The sequence below is a fragment of the Falco biarmicus genome, chromosome Z (assembly GCF_023638135.1).
Source record: "Falco biarmicus isolate bFalBia1 chromosome Z, bFalBia1.pri, whole genome shotgun sequence".
Classification (NCBI taxonomy): domain Eukaryota; kingdom Metazoa; phylum Chordata; class Aves; order Falconiformes; family Falconidae; genus Falco; species Falco biarmicus.
Genome location: NC_079311.1, coordinates 60,947,759 through 60,959,990, shown reverse-complemented (window position 1 = coordinate 60,959,990; position 12,232 = coordinate 60,947,759). Strand labels below are relative to the sequence as shown.

The following is a 12,232-nucleotide window of genomic DNA, read 5'->3' as shown; positions in this document are numbered from 1 at the left end:
ACAGTAAAAAAAAAAACAACCGCTGAATAGGCTGTTATTATAACCTGGACAAAACCGGTACCATATGATCAGAGTTCCTTATTTTTAAGGACAAATTGCTGACGACTGCGCCTCACGTTTGGTCGAAAGCCGCATTTTATTCTCCTGTCGAAAGTCACGGCTGGGAGCAGGGTGCAGCGAGGCGTTACGCTGCCGTGTGCCACGAGCAAAGCGGCGGCGCCTCAGGCCGGGCAGCGTTTCCTCACGGGGCGGCAGCTCCGGGCCGCGACGGCCCTTCCCCAGCCCGCGGCCCCCCGGCCTCGGCGCCGGTGCCCGGGGCAGGGCCCGCCCCCGCGCCGGTGCCCTCAGGCGCGCACGCCCCCGCCGCCTTCTGCCTCCCCGCGGCCCGGCCGGGGGCGCTCGGGCGCCGCCGTGCGAGGGACAGCGGCGCCGCGCTTCCCGGGCCGGCGCGGGCGGCGGACAAGATGGCAGCCCCCATGGAGCTGAGCTGCTGGGGAGGCGATTGGGGACTGCCGTCCCTGCACCCGGAGTCGCTAACCGTCATGGTAACGGCCGGCGGCCGCCGCCGCCCCGGGAGGGAGGGAGGAAGGGACGGCGGGACGGCGCCCCGGGGCTTGCTTGCACGGCCGGCCGCGGGCTCTTCCCCCTGCGGGCGAGGCGCCGCCGCCGCAGGGCGCACCCGCCCTCGCCGCCCCGAGGCCGGGCTGTGCAGGGCGAGGGGCCCGCCGCAGCCGCCGCGCTGGGCCGGGCGAGGGGGGCCGCGGCGGCGGGGCCCGCGGCGCGGCCTGGCGGGGCGGGGCGGCCCCCGGCGCTTGCCCCCGAGGGAGCCGCCTCGCCGCGGGCCGCTGCCTCCGTCCCCGCGGGGCCGGGCCCGGCTGCGGCCCTGCCCGAGGGCGTCGCGCCTTCCCGGGGCTGCCTGGCCGCGGCCTGAGCGGGCGGCGCTGCCCGGGAGCGCAGCAGGGCACCAGAGAGCGGCTGAAGGCCAACGCGGGGTAGGCGCGTTTGCTTTTAGTCGATCTTCAGTGCCCGCAGCTGCTTGAAACTTCTAAAAGTGCCGTCTTCCACTTACGCAGCGGCTGGATTTGTTTCCCCACAATCTTTATTGCAGGCTTACGCCAAATTTTCTGGTGCTCCCCTGACAGTGAATACTATAAATAACTCTTGGAGAGCTCCGAAAGGTACCATCGTTGCGGTTTTTGTTCTTTTAATCATAGCCACGTTATAAATTAAGGTTCCAGTTTCTGCATTTTTCCTGGGTTTGCTTGGGTTTTATGTCCATGAGTGTAACCAGCCCAGTGAAGGCTACCTGCTTTCACAATACATCAGTGAATGCCTGTACAAGATTAAGTGTGATGAATTTGTGGGAGTAAAATAATGGAGGACATAAATAAGGTGTCTCAAAAGATACTTCGTTTAAATGTGTATGGCTGAAGCAGCAGAGTTGACAAAGCACTGGTGCCAATACATACCTCGTTTCTGTCAGGCAGTCTTAAAGTGATGGCCTAGTGAAAGTAAGTCTTAAGTGTTTCGCACTCAGAAAAGGCAGCTAACAGCTTAGTTGCCAGAGAAGTTGAAACTAACGTATCACAGAGGACTGCTTCATGTTGGATACTTCTGCTTATTCTTACTTGTTTGCTTGGCATTTAAGTTACTGTCTTGGTGTGTTCCCGAGAGGTAAAATCACTGCATTGTTAAAGTACTCTGTCATTTACACATACACATCGTCAGCTTAGGCATTACTGTATCCATGCAGAAGTTGCACCTTTGACTCTTTATTTTTCAGTCTATTGTTTTCTGTTAGCAGAAAGTACCAAAACTAGCAGGGTGTACTTGCCAAAAGTTCTCTGACTTGTTATGGCCAAAATACATTAAATCCATTAAAAAAAAAAAAAAGAATACATTTGAAATAGTAAGTGTTACTGATAATCGATACTTTAATCGTATTTAGCAGCACAATCATGTTAGGCAGAAGTGACATACTTGGTGCTGGAAAAGTTGATGGGTATGCAGTGGTAGCTTGGGCAGTGGTTGTAGCAAGGCTAGGGGAAACAGGTGGTTAAAATGGATTTAGAGGGGAAGGGCTGGGAAAAATTAGAGTACAAGAAAGGAGAGGCCCAGAGGTGAATGGGTTGGGAGGGCAGTTGGACTGGATGGGAATTTTTTTCTTAAGATGAACATGGGAAATCCAGACAAATAGGCTGGTTCTCGAAGTATCAGATATCTAGCAGAAAATGTTGCCTTCAGTCTGATTTGATGTGGGCCTGATTTTGTGTATTGCTGTCGGTGAAGGCCACAATACACTAAACATATTTGTGAGTGTAGTGGAACTGCACTGCTATGTAAAGCTTATTTTATGTGTATATGTTTAGGAAGATCAGAGCATGCTATGGAGAAAAGGAAAAGTGGATGCAGTGACTGATTGCCTTCTAGTTATGTTAGATTTCATTCATATAAATTGTTGACTTTATTATTTATGCCTTCTAGGAGATGTACCAGTCCTGATATCAGAAGACATTGTTATTTCTCAGCCAGCAAAAATACTAAACTTCTTAAGAAAACAGGTGGGGCTCTTTCAGAAGATTGGTTTTCTCTGCCTTGTAGTGACTCAGCATGTCCCCATATACATTGATACAGGCTTCTGAAAATCTGGAACTCAGTTCAGACCCGGTGTTTCCCTGTTTTTCATGTATGCCAGAGAATTGCAGAATGGTGGGTAACAGATTACTGTTTGAAAATTTGATTGTTAGTTATGTGGAAGATTTAAAAATAGGCACAAGAAAACTGTTCATTGACAAGGACAACTAACTGGTCTTAATTGAGCAGTTTTTCACTGAGCACCTTTGCTTGTAATTATAACACTTCTAACATCATTATGTTAAAATTATTATGGCTTTGGAGACCTAGGATATCAGCGTTTGGGAAGTCTGTGGTTTTATCTGCTTTAATAGGTAATTGTCTCCAAGTGCTCCTTTTTGAAGGATAATACATACAGTGTTTTTAACATATGCAGGTTTTCTGTAGCTTGTAGCATAAAAATGTCTGCAAGCATTTCTTGATGCTCGTCATATTACTGCATAGTCAACTCTTGCTTGTCTTTTGCAGATCTCTTTAATGTTTTATTTACAAAGAATAAAAATGTCTAGTGAAACATGGCATCATCATCTTTTATTTCTAAGATGGTCCTCCAGCCCACTATTCTGCTTTTACATTAGAAATTCAGTTCCTGCCTAATCAAGAGGGCTTATTGAAACTTTGAATCTTTAGGGGGAGAAAAACAGGATCTTACAACTGTGCATTTGAGATGGGATTTTAGACAGTTGTTTTAAATTTCAGAAGTTTCATAATGTTGGTGAAGAAAAACCCTCTTTGAGTTAAAGTATAACAATAATACGCTTGTTTTTCAGATGTTTAAGGGTCAACACTGAGCCTTTGTTTCTAAATTAATGAAGTGAATCTCCTCTGCCCCCCCAAAAAGGATACCTTGAAAGGATCCTGTGTCAGAATTAAAAGCTCAGTCAGCTGTAACTGCATTAATTTAGGTAGCTGTGTATTTGGTCTCTTATGTTGTTAGCATCCAATTTCTGAGCTTTTAGAATGGTTATTAAAAGCAAAAAGTGGGATGGCTTGCCTTTTTTAATGCTTACAGCAACTTAAATGCCAGATGCTTCTTCAAAAATAAAGATGGGGACTTGCCAGGGGTTTGCTACATCCCCAAGTACTGAAAAATTGCCACTGTATCTCTGGATACTTGCTTGGAAAGCAATGGGAAGAAAACATGAGTTATTTTGAAAATACGAGGGCCCAAAAATCTAGGAATGGGAAGGTGGAAAAAGAGAGATGCAAGGAGGTTTGACATGGCTGGACTGAAGAAGTAAAGAAATTCTAGTGAGCGTGTGCTTTCTGTCCTAAAAAGTGTTGTTACAGTACTAACCTGATAGCTGTTTAGTTTGAAGCAACTTTAGGTTGTGTTGGTGATCTTTCTGGAAAGTTCTGTGGAACACTGTTTGTAGTATGTTGTCATGTTTTGGTTTTTGTTGTTTTTTTTTTTAATTCATAGAAATATAATGCTGATTATGAATTGTCTGCAAAACAAGGAGCTGATACACTGGCATATATTGCACTACTTGAAGAGAAGCTGCTTCCTGCTCTGGTAAATACTGAGAAATACTTCAAAATGGTCAGAGTTTTTGGAAGGGAATGCTACAAGAGGTGCCCAGCATGAGAGACATTGAAGTCTGTCAGCTGTAGTCCTGGCTGGAATGTATTGGCTTTGTTAGTGCAATTTTGGAAATAACTGCCTAGCAGCTTTTGAAAAGGAAAGAAGTGCGTGTTTGTGAGGTGTGAAGTAATAGTGATGAATTTATGAAACACATTTTAAAAGGGCACCTGTGAATGTTGGGGTTTTTAATCCTTTTTTGGGAAACAGTATCCTGAAAAAGCTTATTGTAGCTGTTTTTTTGTTTCATTTGACTCTTTTGAAAAAGCTTTGAGTAAGATGTGCTATGTCTGATGTGTGGTGCGCAACTGTGGAAGCCTTTTGAACTGTTCATTTAGAACTTTTGAGAAATTAAGATATCCATCAGTAGTTTCATTTTTCAGTTCTAAGTAGCACAAGGCCACAAGCCCTCACCAGTTTAGTCTAAGTACGTTAGAGGTATAAAAATCCCCAGACATTGGATCTGCTAAATGACTTTGCCTTCAGTTTGCACAGGAAAAAATACTCAGATGGGATGGTATCATAGGCTAGTGTCTTCAGCTGACCCCCTAGGTTTCAAATTCATTATTTCATCGTATCTTTTATTTTAAGATTGATAATAAACCAAAATAGAAAAATTCTAGAGAGTTCACCCTGATCCTGTAAGTCTGCCACTTTTTTGTCATATATTTTCTATGTATGGTGTGTGTATGAGTGTGTGTGTATGTATATACATATATAAACATGAGCATGTATATAATTTTAGGCACATGTGTATGGGTCTATGTATTATCTTTCTTGGTTTTCTTTGGGTGGAAGGTAGCTGTTACCTTAATTATACACTCCTACTGTCAAAGGGTTAGTATAATCCTTTATGGAGCCTGATTGCCTTAAATTACAGTAATTCCTGGTGCTTCTGCTTCTCTGACGGAGATCATACGCATCAAACTTTTAAGAGATACATGCTATTCTTACTTAAATTCCAGTCATATTTTCCCTTGTGTTGATACAGCTGCACACTTTTTGGGTTGAGGCTGAAAATTACTGCAGTGTGACAAAGCCATGGTTTGCCTCAAGGATTGCCTTCCCACTGAGTTTGTATCTGCCTGGAAGGATGTCCAGGGAAGCGCTGAACAGGATCTTGCTGACCAGAGGAGGGCCTCCACTCTACAGTCTCACTGAAGTAGAAGCACAGGTGTGTGTTCTGTAGTAAAGAATTTGTAAGTTGATGCTTTTGAAGGCAAGAACTGAAACAGCCTAGCACACTGTCAGACGATGAACAATGCTGTGCTACTAGCTTTGCTACACCTAGGGCTCTCAGACAGTCTTGTGTCTCATCAGATATACAGGGATGCCAAGGAGTGCCTAAATCTCCTGTCGAAGAGATTGGGAACATCTCAGTTTTTCTTTGGGGATACGTGAGTGTGACTTCTTTTTATTTTTTTTTTTAATGACTGATAAAACAGATGCCACATGACTCTGTGAACACTTTACATGTAATTTTAATTTTTTTTCTAACCTGCCAGAGCAGGTTAAAAGTGCTGCACAGTAGTTTCATGTCTCACACTTGTGCTTTTCAGATAAATCTGAATGAGCAAACAGGGCACAAATGAGATCTTTAGACTAAGGCAATGTGATGTCTTCCTTACCTTGTGTTTTCCACAGACAAGTGGATGCTGCCCACAGCTGCTAAGAAAATGTGGGGTGCCTGATGAATTAGTGTAGCGCTAGAGAATGCTTTTCTAGCCAGTGAATGTCACCTCCTGTGCTCATACGTAGAAGAAATGCTTTAAGCCTGAGGTGTTACCACTACCTTCATGGGAGGAGGATGTTGGTCCAGGAATACTCCTCTTCCTGTGGTATGTGCACAGAGCAGGAAGCAGGTACTGCCAACAGCAAAGCACCCACAGGGCTTAAAAAGGATGATCTGTTTCTTCAGCCACTGAAGTTGGACCACTTCATGAGAGAGGAGCCTGGTCCCCTGGTATACAGCTTGGCTTTTGTGGTGTCAGAAATGTGTTTCAGAGTGGCTTGTTTGTCAGTGTACATGACAGCATGGCTGCCTTTGAATGCTGAAGTTACTGTTTCAGCTTGCCAGCATGTCTCTTGTTCAGAGGCATTGAAATCAATCTGTACAAAGCATTTACCAGATTGATATGAAAAGATAGAATACCAGAAGAGCTGACTGTCTGCTGTCCTGAGTTATGTTTGACATATACAGAAAATGGTTGAGTTGTAGAGGTCTTAACGTCTTGCCTCAGTCGCTTTTGTTTTGTCACTCTTTTCAGTCCTACCACCTTGGATGCCTTTGTGTTTGGTTTCCTTGCACCAATTTATAAAGTGTGCTTCCCCAGAGTACAATTACAAGAGCATTTGAAGCAGCTTCCCAATCTGTGTCGATTCTGTGATGATATTTTGACTTGCTACTTCAGGTTAACTGTCTTAGGTAAGCTGTGTTTCTTTTCCCCTTTTTGTCATGTGTAGTCTTGTTTGAATTAGGACTCCAGGATTCCACCTGTGAACCAAGGCAGAATTGGATTTTACGTAGTTTATGCTAGAGCTTCTGTGGGGAAATGAGGTAGAGAAACTTCCAGAGTTGTGCAGGAGGGACTGAAAATTAAAAGCAAGGGTTAATACTCAGTTTTAAACTTTGACAAGCATTGGCAAAATGCACCTGTATCTGTGCTATGGCTCATGCTTAGTACTTGTGGTTTTTTCACATGGAATGGCTTTTCCACTTAAATTCTTCTTCAGATAAAAATAGCGCATGAACTTTTTCTCCAATGTGGGTTTATTTTTTAAGGGTTTCAAAGCTTTTGTAAATACCTTTTCACTCTTCATCTTTCTGCCTTCACTCTCCAGGCCATTCTCCGGCTGGACAGGATACAGCAGATGCTAATCTGCAGAAACTCACACAGCTTGTAAATAAAGAATCCAACTTGATTGAAAAGGTTACTTTTGCTTCAGTCTCTAATTTTCCTGCTTCATTGTGGTTACTTGTTCACAGATATTCTTGCATGTCAACTGCAACTGTACAATGGACACTTTAATTGCTTTTTTCTAGAGAGTTACTTTGTGTAAGAGGCAGGAAGAATATGTCGTTTGAAAGGAATAATTAATGAAGCCTTGTACTTTAAAAGTATTTTTATTACAATCCAAAGAACATTGTCTTGCAAGCACACATATCAACAAAAGAAGGGTGTCTTTCTGCAAGTGTACATTTCAGCAAAGGAGGAGGCAAATGTTTTGATCAAAACTCGGAAATGGTCTTGCAAGTTAAGACTGATTGCCAGCTCTCCTTGTTCCCAGCTGAATGCTGTAGTCCCTAACCTACAGTCACACTTTGTCCTGCTTGTTCTACATCTAGCTTTTATTTCTTTGGGGTTTTTTTTGTTTCTAAAGCACTCATTCAGCACCTATCAACCTGTGTGAAAAACACTTGGGGAGAATTAGTCTTCTGATGCAGACAGAGGACTTTTAACCTGAAGGTTGGAAGGCATTTCTTCCTGAAAAAAAGATTAGTGTATGAAATAGATCATTGACTATGATCAGCTTTTGTAGCATTATGTATTGATTGTATCTCCTCTTTGTGGTTTTGAAGTGTGGCTGTGGAAGTTTTAAAGAATGGGTTGCACGTATATTTGTCAGGCATGATTTAGGTAAAGCTGGTCCTACCTTGAGGAAATGGGATGGACTAGACAGCCTCTGGAGATCTCCCCTGTGCTGTCTTCTGTGACTGTTTATTCTGTAGTAACTAGACTCTTTGATAGCACATTATGCACAGAGTATTAGATTGATTTGCTATGAAAATATAAAATCTTTATATTCAGAGCTTAATTTTAACCTGTCTTTGAAAAGGGCTTACAACAAGTTCTTTATTAAATACTTTTTGAAATCTGTAATTATCCTGAATTCACCCAGTGCCTCCAGAACATTCTTAATTTGAAAAAGGTTTGTTCTTGCAAGTTGCTGAACGAACATGCAAAAGCATCCATTGATGTTAGCAGTTTGACTTATATGCTTTCTAGCAGCATTTGGCTATTATACCAAATTGAAACTTTGACCTCTTAGAAGAAGGTCCAGTGTTGCTTTCTTTAGCAATCTTGGTGAAACGATTGAGGAGAAGCACATCTGTTTGCCCTGGGTTTGATGTAACATATGCTAATGGAATGAATAGCAGCTCTAACACAAGCATGTATTTAGGAGTGGAAAAAGTGTTCAGGAGTGGAAAGGAACCAAAGTATCAGTTTTGGCTGGGACTGAAATAACAGGGTAAAAAATACTGCCCCCCCTGCCCCCCCCCCCCTTCCCCAAACCACTACAAATCAGCATTAATGATGTCAGCCTTGACAGATAGGCTAATTGTATAATCTATATTCTACTGTGTGCCAGATTCGGCTCTCATTATTTCTCTGCAGATGGACGACAACCTTCGTAAGAGTCCTCAGCACCCCCCTCGAAAGCTAACAACACTCAAGCTTGCTGCAGGTGGCGAAGAAAGCAGTCCATTGAATCGTTTGTCACCTTGACAGCTTTTGTTGCTCGTACACGTGTGTTTGCCTTCAACTGTTCTGAGTGCCACAGTAAATTTTTTCACATGAATGTTGTTTTGCAAGGGGAGAAGCTGCTAATGAATACAAGTAGGGAAGAAATTTAGCTTTACAATCTACTATATAATTGTTCTTTTAGGAAATTGCATAGTTCAGGCTGACCACACATGAAGCTGAGGCTAAATTAAACAAGAGGTTTTTTTCTGCAGTTGTTAAAGTGATTTTATATAGCATATTTTTGCCTTTAGCCTAGCAGAAATGTTGACCAAAAGTTAAAATTCCACTTATGGAATGCTCACCATTATTTTATTTTGTGGCTTTTGATTTTGCTGTAATCATGTTACAACATGTGAGTGGGTGTGCTCTTGTGTCTGTCTGAAAATTACAAAGTCCAGTTGCAAAATTGGTGAAAAGACTAGGAAAAGAATGAAATGTTGCCCTTCCTTGATACCCAATAGGCTGTGCTGCCGTTCAGTGAGACCTGGACAGGCCAGAGAATCGGGCAGAGAGGAACCTGATGAAGTTCAGCAGAGGCAAGTGTAGGGTCCTGCACCTGGGGAGGGACAACCCCACACACCCGCACAGGCTGGGGCTGACCTGCTGGAAGGCAGCTCTGCGGAGAAGGACCTGGGAGTGCTGGAGCACAGCAAGGTGCCCATGAGCCAGCAGTGTGCCCTGGTGGCCAAGAAGGCCAGTGGGATCCTGGGGGGCATTAGGAGAAGCGTGGCCAGCAGGTCCGGGGAGGTGATCCTCCCCCTCTGCTCTGCCCTGGTGAGGCTGGTGGTGGGCTTCCCAGTTCAAGAGAGACAGGGAACTACTGGAGAGGGTCCAGCAAGGGCTACAGAGATGGTGAGGTGGCTGGAGCACCTCCCTTCTGAGGAAAGGCTGGGGGAGTTGGGCCTGTTTAGCCTGGAGAAAATTGGATCTTTCCAAGTATCTTAAGGGTGAGTGTCAAGAGGCTGGGGCCAGGCTCTTTTCAGTAGAGCCCAGCAACAGGACAAGGGGCAACGGGCACAAACTGCAACACAGGAAGTTCCATCTAAATATAAGGAAGAACTTCTTTACTGTGAGGGTGAGCGAGCACTGGAACAGGCTGCCCAGAGAGGTTGCAGAGTATCCTTCTCTGGAGACATTCAAAATCTGCCTGGGTGTGATTCTGTGCAACCCACTCTAGGAGAACTACTTTAGCAGCTGGTTGGACTAGATAATCTCCAGAGTCCCATCCAACATTGACAATTCTGTGATTCATGGCAGCTGAGGAATGAAAAGCAATGAGAAGAAGTTAAAACTTTTTTAAAATTTTACTTCTATTAACACTTCTTGGTTTTGTGTTTTAAGGCTGTATTTTTGAAAACTTGTGTTGTACTTCAAGGAGGGTTGTTGAAAAGTGTGTGTGCTGTGGGGAGTACAATGATGTACCATACTGACATTTAACATGTACTTGGTATGAGTCCTGTGTTAAACAGGCTGAACCTGTGCACAGGACAGTATCACATGCCATGAAACCGTTAAGTCAAAATCACAAAAGGCTGGTCGTGAGATGGAGAGGTTTGATGAGCTCCTGTCAGGACAAGAGACTTGACTAACAAACGTACTGTGGCTCTGGATTTAAAGGAACTGATTAGGGGGCTTATAAGAAAGCTGATGTAGGCTTTGGAATTTGTCACAGATGTCTCGTAATAGTTTTGTCTTATTTTTTATAAACACTATAGAGTTCATTCGAAAACTTAAATAAAGAACATCCATATTTTTGTTGTTTGACAGTCTAGTTCAAGAGTTCTTTTATCTCTGCTAACTGTAACACATTACAGCACATATTTCTTCTGTTTAATTAAGGTACTTATGTCTCATTAAGTTTTCTCTAGCAGCAGCCTTGCTAGTTCTAGAGACTATTCCATTACAGGAGAGATGCCATAATTCTTTACTGGCAATGTACTGGCAGGTGCTTCATGAGTGGGTGTGAAGAGAATGAGTCAAAGGATATTGGCCAAAATGGCAGCCCTTGGGATAGAGCTATCGGAGTTCTGTATGTATGGGATGACTGTTAAGTTTTTTAAATTTTTCAGGCCAAATTGAAATAGTTTTTCAGCTTCCCTTCAGCTACTAGTCATGTTTGAGATATTTATAGATAAATTATTTCGTATTTATAAAGACAATTATGTGCATACTGTACAAAAAAGATACATTCAGGCTTGATATATAAGGAATGTAGTGTCTTTAACATTTCTTAATTATAATTGAAATTTTGCATTTCTAATGAGTACTTTAAAATAATGTTTAAGCTTCATGCTTTTACCAGAGTATTTGTTTCAGTGATTTGAAATTAATCTAGCTCATACTTTTGGTAATTGTGTAAACCAACAGTCAACTACATGTAAAAGTAAGTCAAACATTTTAAAATTTTTATTGACTGTATCTTGACAAGGTTTAAATGAGATAGTGTCACATGACTTCTCAAAGTTTTTAATTCATAAACACAGCTATGGAGAATATGCCTTAGTTTGTTGCTTTTGTGAATATGTACACTCAGTCTTTCAAATCTCTTTGTAAAAAGGTGGTTGTTCCAAGATTAAAATTTTGGATTTTTAGTGGAGTTTTGGTAGTGTTTTTTATGGAAGTTATGTCAGGTTTTTTGGACATTCTTCTTTTTCCTTGTGAAAATGTTTATTTTGGCCATAAAAAAGAAAAAAAAAAAGAAATAAAAATGGCTGACTGCTAGAACAAGAAACTGGAACAACTTAGCCTACCCATGAGGTCAGATTTTAAATTCTATTCACAGCTCTTCAGTATTAATCTTTTCTTTCACTGCAGCTGCTTTTGGGAAGGAGGGAGTGGGGAAGCACAGGTTTTCTAATCTTAATAGACGCGAGCCTTGCGCTGTCTGACAGCAAAATTTTAACAAACTGATGGCCAAGTAACTTCATTCACTGGACGGCAGAGGACAACGGGACTAGAGATCACAGCAAACACTGTCTGCAGTCATGCACACCAGTGAGGCTGCATAGCCATACGCTTCCTTATTCTTGTCCAAGGTGAATTCAAAACCAGACTCCTTTATGGGGAAGATGTCATCCCTGGCCTGACAACTCAGACTTGCCCATTCTTTTACCGGTGCATTTTATGTGCCTGAGTTTTGGAGCTGGGCAGTTAATAACGCCCAGGGTGGGATCAGTTTGAATAACTGTAGCTCTCTGCATCTGAAGTAGTCAGAGCTGCTTCTCTGCCTAGTGGAGAAAGGTGGGAGCTAGGTGTGATTCATCTCCTTAAAGTAGATACCTAAAATAGCAAAGTGAGTTGAATCCTGAAAATGTGTCTGCTGAACGCACAGGAAGCCTTAAGCTACCTACCTCAGCTACAGCGTGGAAACCTGCCACAGCGATTGGCTTTTCCTCCAGTGCCTAAGGTTGCAGGTGGGCTGCAAACACAAGTGGTCAGCCCTTCTGGCCAAGCAGCAGTGGTGGGGCTGTGAAACCGCTGCATGCAACCT

The 12,232-nt window shown here is 43.0% G+C and overlaps 1 protein-coding gene and 1 long non-coding RNA gene across 6 annotated transcripts in view; both read left to right on the top strand.

The window, feature by feature from the left end:
• Positions 1-11,338, top strand: part of LOC130143158 (uncharacterized) — a 121,287-nt gene extending 109,949 nt beyond the window's left edge. Inside the window, exon 2 of the long non-coding RNA XR_008819658.1 lies at positions 9,490-11,338. This is a non-coding gene — a long non-coding RNA (uncharacterized LOC130143158). The remainder of the gene's footprint in view (positions 1-9,489) is intronic.
• Positions 383-10,506, top strand: MTX3 (metaxin 3). Of its 5 annotated transcripts, none has more exons than XM_056325806.1 (9): positions 383-545; positions 1,109-1,178; positions 2,485-2,561; positions 4,058-4,150; positions 5,208-5,390; positions 5,537-5,613; positions 6,484-6,641; positions 7,058-7,146; positions 8,588-10,506. In XM_056325806.1, the coding sequence occupies exons 1-9, from the start codon at positions 465-467 to the stop codon at positions 8,660-8,662; spliced, it is 903 nt and encodes a 300-aa protein (XP_056181781.1). In that variant the 5' UTR covers positions 383-464; the 3' UTR covers positions 8,663-10,506. The 5 variants fall into 5 exon arrangements, with proteins under 5 accessions (XP_056181781.1, XP_056181782.1, XP_056181780.1 ...); XM_056325805.1 differs by having other exon boundaries at positions 384-545; positions 8,614-10,506; XM_056325807.1 differs by lacking the exon at positions 7,058-7,146.
• Positions 11,339-12,232: the final 894 nt, after the last annotated feature.

Bases quoted from the DNA above. Each gene is read 5' to 3' on its own strand.
- MTX3 (XM_056325805.1), top strand. From the start codon at position 465: ATGGCAGCCCCCATGGAGCTGAGCTGCTGGGGAGGCGATTGGGGACTG. The intron at 1,179-2,484 runs GTACCATCGTTG...TATGCCTTCTAG, and splicing joins CTCTTGGAGAGCTCCGAAAG to GAGATGTACCAGTCCTGATA. The intron at 6,642-7,057 runs GTAAGCTGTGTT...TTCACTCTCCAG, and splicing joins CTTCAGGTTAACTGTCTTAG to GCCATTCTCCGGCTGGACAG.